A 6,226-nucleotide genomic window follows, 5' to 3' on the forward strand; every position below is an offset into this window, starting at 1 on the left:
TTGTTTTTCGCTTAAGGTTAATGATGTGGCAAAATAAAGAACAAAAAGAGGGCATTCATAAGCTCAAAGTGGCAAACAAATGTGAATGAAATGGTAGGCTAGGCTATTTGGGTTAAGTGAGCTATAACGAAATAATGGCCTCAATCACATAAATATACATTAAACAATGGATATATAGGATTAAACAAACCCAAGATTGCAATCATAGAGAAGAGCAACATACAAGAATGAAATAAGTGGTTAAATGATGTAACCACACAATAAGGCTCAAAAACAAAAAAAAAAAAAAAAAAAAAAAAAAAAAACATATGTACAAGCCAAAATTAAGAGCAAAATATCAAAATATGCATAACTACTATATAATATTAAGTTATGTACAAGCAAAATCAAAAAGTGCAATAAACTAAACTAAGAAGCTTCTCAAGAGGATAAAATATATACAAAGCAACTAAAAAGCATAATAATAATAAAAACTAAACTACAAGTGTTTGAAAATGAAATTGTCACCCAAAATATGCTTGTTGAAGGACAACCTCCCCACACTTAAGATGTAGCACCGTCCTCGGTGCTCAGATCAAGCGGAGTGGAAAGACTTGTCACTATCATCGGCTCCTGTGTCTGCTGGTGGGTCTCGGGCCTCCTCAGAACGCTCGGGTAGAGTGTCAAGCTCAGGTGGAATGTCAACACCGCCGGAGAGAATAAGCCTCCTCAAATGCTCATAATGTCGCTGGCTGCGACGCTCTAGCTGTTCAAAACGTCGCTGGTTGCGACGCTCTGAACTGGCTATGTCGTCAGACAACTGGTGGATCAGGCTGAAGAGTGGCTGTAGGACTGCTGGTGGTGCTGCATCGGTAGGTGCTGAAGCTGAAGGGACTGATGTGGAAGGTCTCGCCTCTGTAGAAGGTGCTGGTGTCCGTCTGCTGCGTCGTCCAAGTGCTAGCTCAAGTCCTGGCCAATCGCCATGTGGAATGATCTTCTTATGGCCAGCGACTGTTGGTCTCTGATCAGTAGTCATCCAAAGAACCCCAGCCTCCGTGGCTAGCTGAGTAATCAAGCACGGGAAGGCTAGGTTGCCCATATAGTGAGCCCGCCCCATGGACCGTCTAATGTGCCGTGGAAGGTGTAACTCACGGCCCTCCAAGACACACCAGACCATAACAGCCATATCTGCAGTAACCCTTGTCTCATGGGTGCTTGGCATCACATAGTTGGACAGCAGCTGCTGCCAAATACGGGCCTCATATGTCAAAGAACCGACACGGATACCCAAGGGAGTCGTCTTATCAGCACCATATATCCACTGACTCCCAGGCTCAGCAATCACAGCTAAGACTTGGTCCCAATCAAAAGTCTTCATGTGCCTCCCACCTTCAGCCTCTTCATATGCATCTTTACCACTCGGTCCAAGCTCAAGGTGGAGGGCATGCTTAATCGCCTCCTCAGTGACCAGAATCTGCTGGCCTCTCAGGTAAACTGCATCAAGGGCCCCATTGAAGTAGTTCGCATAAAATTCCTTGACCCATGATTCATTCACCGTTGGAAGCTCCTGACCTAGGAAATTCCAACCCCGCTGAGCAATCCGATCATCAGTATACTGGCTCAACTCATCCGGGATATGGAGTTCCCGCTCAACATGTAAGTTCCTTTTTTGGAATGTTTCAAACTTCCGCTCCGAATACGCATTGCTGAACTTATGTTTATTAGTGGGAGGTGTATTCTGAGCTTCTCTGTCACTCCCACTGATACGCCTTGCATAGAATGCAGCATCATTGGTATCAGCAGACTGAGAAGTCCGCTTTCTTTTTCCGGAGCTTGTGGCCTTACCCTTCCCTTTTCTATCAGCCATCTGCAAAACAAGAAGGGAAATGGGGATATGAACATAATCTAGAGGCACACAATCAAGGAAGTATGATAAATAGATAACAAGCAGAAACTGCATCACCTAGCAACATATAACAGAAGTGAACAGAAAATGGAAATTGAATGGAAGCATACATGAGAATCAAATCAAATCAAACAAAAGCAACTTCCAATCAAATTCAGGACATGAGGAAAGCTAACTTGCTTGTTTATCGAAGAATAAAAGAAGGAAGGAACATTGTTACTATGCACAAAGAGAAAGAAAATAGTTAAAAGTTAAAAGTTAATGTTAGTTGAGAAATAAAAAGGAAAGTTAAAAGTTAAAAGTTATGTTAGTAAAAAGGAAAATGGTTAATTGAAAGGTAAAGAAATGTTAAAGGTGAGGTGAAGAAAAAGAAAAAGTTAGTTGAAAAAGAAAACAAAGGTTAAACGTTATGTAAAAAGAAAGAAAAAGTTAGTAAAAGAAGTGGAAGAAAAATCAAAAGTTAGGTGCATAATCACAAGTCCCTTAATTCCAAAAAGTTTTAAAAATGTCAAAACAAGCAAGTTTCTATTCACTTTTCAAAAGTTCAAGATGCCAAAACAAGTAATGCACATGTATGTGTAGAGCACATAATCAAATAAGTATTAATCACAAGCAATTGGCATAAGTTGAAATAATTTGGTGTTGGCAAGTCAAAACTTTAATGAACAATGCACATAAATGAAATTCAAACACCAAATTTCAATGAGGCATGAAGGTCACAAGGTTGAGATAAGAGTTGAAAATTTTATGCACTATGTGACTAAAGGTAATTTGGGCATAGAGAAAATGAATCAAATTAGCCACATAGGTAGAAGAAATCATCAAACTTGTGAAAGCAAGCAAATGGGGCTCAAATTCAAATGAAAACCAAGTTTATGGTCAATCTGAAAATTCACTTGAACTATTCAATGCATAGAAGTAAATCAGCATTATAAACAAGCAAAGAATGTTATAAGCATGACCAAAACTTGTAAACAAGTTCTTGAGGAATTTTCCAAAACCGTTTAGCAAACAAGATTCTATTGACACAGAATTTCGTCAAATAGAAGCTTGTTGCACCAAATAAAACAATGTTATTTAATGAAACATGGTTAGGAAAAATCCGGCAGCATTTCAGCGGTAAATTGACTATTTCCCAAACTCAATCAATCAATTCAGATTCCATATGAATGCAACAATTAAACACAAAAACCAGATGTGAATTCATATGAAATAAACATGTAAGCCAACAGACAGCAACAACAGCAGTGAACAATTCAGGCAAAACAAATAAGCAATGAACCCAAACAAACAGCATCAAGCAGCATGCTTTCTTTGAACAATGAACAAAAGTAATGGCCTAAAACACAGCACCAAATCAGCACAATGAATAAAAGTAATGGATTCAGGCAGCATGCTACTCATTGAGTTCAACTTGCAAATACCATTCCAAGACAATAACCATTCCACTTGCAAGCAGCATGGATTCAAGAAATTACTTATAACTAAATCCAACAATGAAATAAAACTTCAGCGGCAATCAAATTCAATTCATAACAGCCCTCAGCAAGAATCAAGCAACAAAAACATTATGCAGCATCAAGAAACCAATTGAGTACAAAGGCAAGGCATCACCAGCAACGGATACCCCAATTTCAGATAGAAATTCAGTTATTCCAAAACAGCAGCAGCTTCAGAAAGTACAATTAGCAAACAACATTTTGAACTCATCCAAACACTGGCAATCAGCAAGAACACAGCAGCAATCATAATTAACAGTGTGGTAAACATGAACAAGAATACAGTAGCAGTAAACAGCATATTTCCCAGGTTCAAGCAAGCAGCAAAAAGAATTCATATGACTTAACCAGTTCCACAAATTGAAATCATTGCAGTTCATATAATATGGACCAAGCAACAAGCAGAGCAGCACTTAGCAACAACAAACCAAGAGAAATTAATGAAACAGTAATACGTTCATAGCATAGTTCATCCAGGGTAGCATTCAGGGAAGAGATAGAATCATTTCGAACAGCAACAGTAAGCAAAACAAAACCTACATCCACTAACCACTCCAGATTCTCTAACAACCTAATCAACTAAACATACATAAACTAGCTAAATAAGCTAAACAAAATTAACTAGTAGTGATATAACAAACGAAACAGAATAAAAGAAAAATGGGGAAACCTGGAAAGAAGAAACGGAACAGGGGAGGGGAAGGCAAGCACTGGAAGGTGGAAGCGGCCGGCCAAAGTGGCGGCACCAGCGGTGATACTCATAGACTGAAGCGGCGAAGAAGAAGGGTAGCACCGCGTTGCAGGGATGAGAAACAGGGGAGACGCCCTGTTCTTACTGCTCGAAGGCAATCGAGAGAACAGGGGGAGGGGAATGGTGGTCGCGGTGAAGCGGAAGTGGGGACAACAGCTGTTAGAGGCCGCTGAGAGAGGAGAAAATGGCTGGCTACAGCGGAGGGTGACGGTGGGTGGCGACGTGGAGGCGCTGCGATGGTGGCTATTCTGAGAAGGGAGAAGAGGAAATGGAAGAGGAGGGTGGTGGCTTCTAGGCTTGGCGGAGGTGGTGATAGTCGAGACGATGAATGAAATGTGGATTGTGCGTGTGTACAAACGGTGCGAGCGCTACGAACAGGGGCCGTGTTTTTGAGTGTGCGTACGTACCAGGACCGTGCGTACGCACGAAATGTTTTTTTTTTTTTTAACATCACCCAACATCCTAATATTCATAGAAACAAAAATTAACAAAAATTTATAACTATTTACATTCAACTTTAAAATTACCAAGATTTTATTTTCCAAAACAAAATTTGTTAACTACTCACTTGAAATATGCACAAACAAAAACTACCAAAACTACTTTAACTATCCACAACTAATTAAAAACTTTAAAATTTCAATTCATGACACAAAGACAAATTCAAAAAAAATTACCAACTATTCAAAAATAGCAATTGAAAAACTAAAAATCTAAAAAGACAAGCTACCAATCAAGAGACATATTTACAAGAATGCAATAAAGGAGGAAAGTTAAAAAGTTTTACCATGGTGGGGTATCTTTCACCTAGCACTTCTATTTAGAGCCCTTAAGTTGGATTTTATTGAGAAGCTCTCATCAAAGAGGCTTGTGTTTCCATTGTTTCTTGAATTTCCACCCATGTTTGTAATTTCCATGGCTTTTGAGATTCCAAAGTTTGTACACCCAATCTTCTTGTGAATTCTCTTCATTCCATCTAGATGACAAATACTTGAAATTCTCAATCCCTATAACACAATAGCAACCAAACTCATAATGCAATGGGTGAGAATCCATAGGAGAAAAAGGAAATAAAAAAACAAAAGATAATAAGAAAAAGTAAGATAAACTCCTAAAATTAACAAAGACAAGCTACTAAGCAAAAGTAAACTATTCACATATTCACATAGTAACATATTCACAATGTCCATAAATGAGCAAGCAACATATGTACAATCAACAAAAAAAAAAAACAAAAAAAAAAAACTATTTACAATATTCAGATATGCACAATAGCCAATAACATACACCATTGCACCTCCCCGGCAACGGCGCCAAATTTGATGAGTGAGAATTTATGTCGGTTCGGAATCAATCAAAGACAAGAATCAATTCGTTGGTAGCATAGTCCAAACCAATAATGAACTCTCACAATCAAATGTTAAATTCAAAAAAAATATAAACCAATAGTACTTAAATCTCGGGTCGTCTTCCCTAGGATTTGCAATTAAGTGTACTATTATTGGCTATGGGGAAATGGGGATTGGATGATTGCAAGAGAGGCAAGAAATGTAAATAAAATGAGAGTAAATGATCATGCAAGAAATAAAAAGGACTCTTGGTGAGAATTGGGTAATCAAGGATTTCTATCCTAGTTATGGACCACAAACATGACAATTGTGTGGAATCAATCCCAATTAGTCAATCCTACTTGAGAATTAGTCAAAAGGACATAATTGATTCCAATCCCTAAGTCCTAATCAACACTAAGGGTCACTTAGATTCAAGGAAAATCAAACCAATTAACAATCCTCACACAATGCGAAATGGATATCCACAACTCAATTCCATCCAAACACCCAATTTCTCAACCAAGAATGTGAAAAACTTAACATGCAAGAAACTAAGAGTCAAAGCAATAAAATTCAAAGAAAGGAAACTTCAAATGCAAGAAATCTCTTGGCAAGTAATCGAGAGCTAAGGTTACCTATCCTAGACATTGACCATAAACACATGATGATTATGAAGAGTTAATCCTACTTAGTCAACTCTAACATCGAGGATAAGTCAAATAGGTATAGTTGATTTCAATCCATAAGTCCTATGTCAACA

At 38.3% G+C, this 6,226-nt stretch overlaps 1 protein-coding gene across 3 annotated transcripts; it reads right to left on the reverse strand.

Annotated features, from left to right (window-relative positions):
* On the reverse strand, positions 324-4,544 carry LOC107639710. Of its 3 annotated transcripts, none has more exons than XM_016343278.2 (2): positions 4,055-4,544; positions 324-1,846 (listed from the first exon to the last, which is right to left on the reverse strand). In XM_016343278.2, the coding sequence occupies exon 2, from the start codon at positions 1,844-1,846 to the stop codon at positions 575-577; it is 1,272 nt and encodes a 423-aa protein (XP_016198764.1). In that variant the 5' UTR covers positions 4,055-4,544; the 3' UTR covers positions 324-574. The 3 variants fall into 3 exon arrangements, with proteins under 3 accessions (XP_016198764.1, XP_020977257.1, XP_020977258.1); XM_021121598.1 differs by lacking the exon at positions 4,055-4,544 and adding an exon at positions 1,996-2,159; XM_021121599.1 differs by lacking the exon at positions 4,055-4,544 and adding an exon at positions 1,943-2,159.

The sequence above is a fragment of the Arachis ipaensis genome, chromosome B04 (assembly GCF_000816755.2).
Source record: "Arachis ipaensis cultivar K30076 chromosome B04, Araip1.1, whole genome shotgun sequence".
NCBI classification, from domain to species: domain Eukaryota; kingdom Viridiplantae; phylum Streptophyta; class Magnoliopsida; order Fabales; family Fabaceae; genus Arachis; species Arachis ipaensis.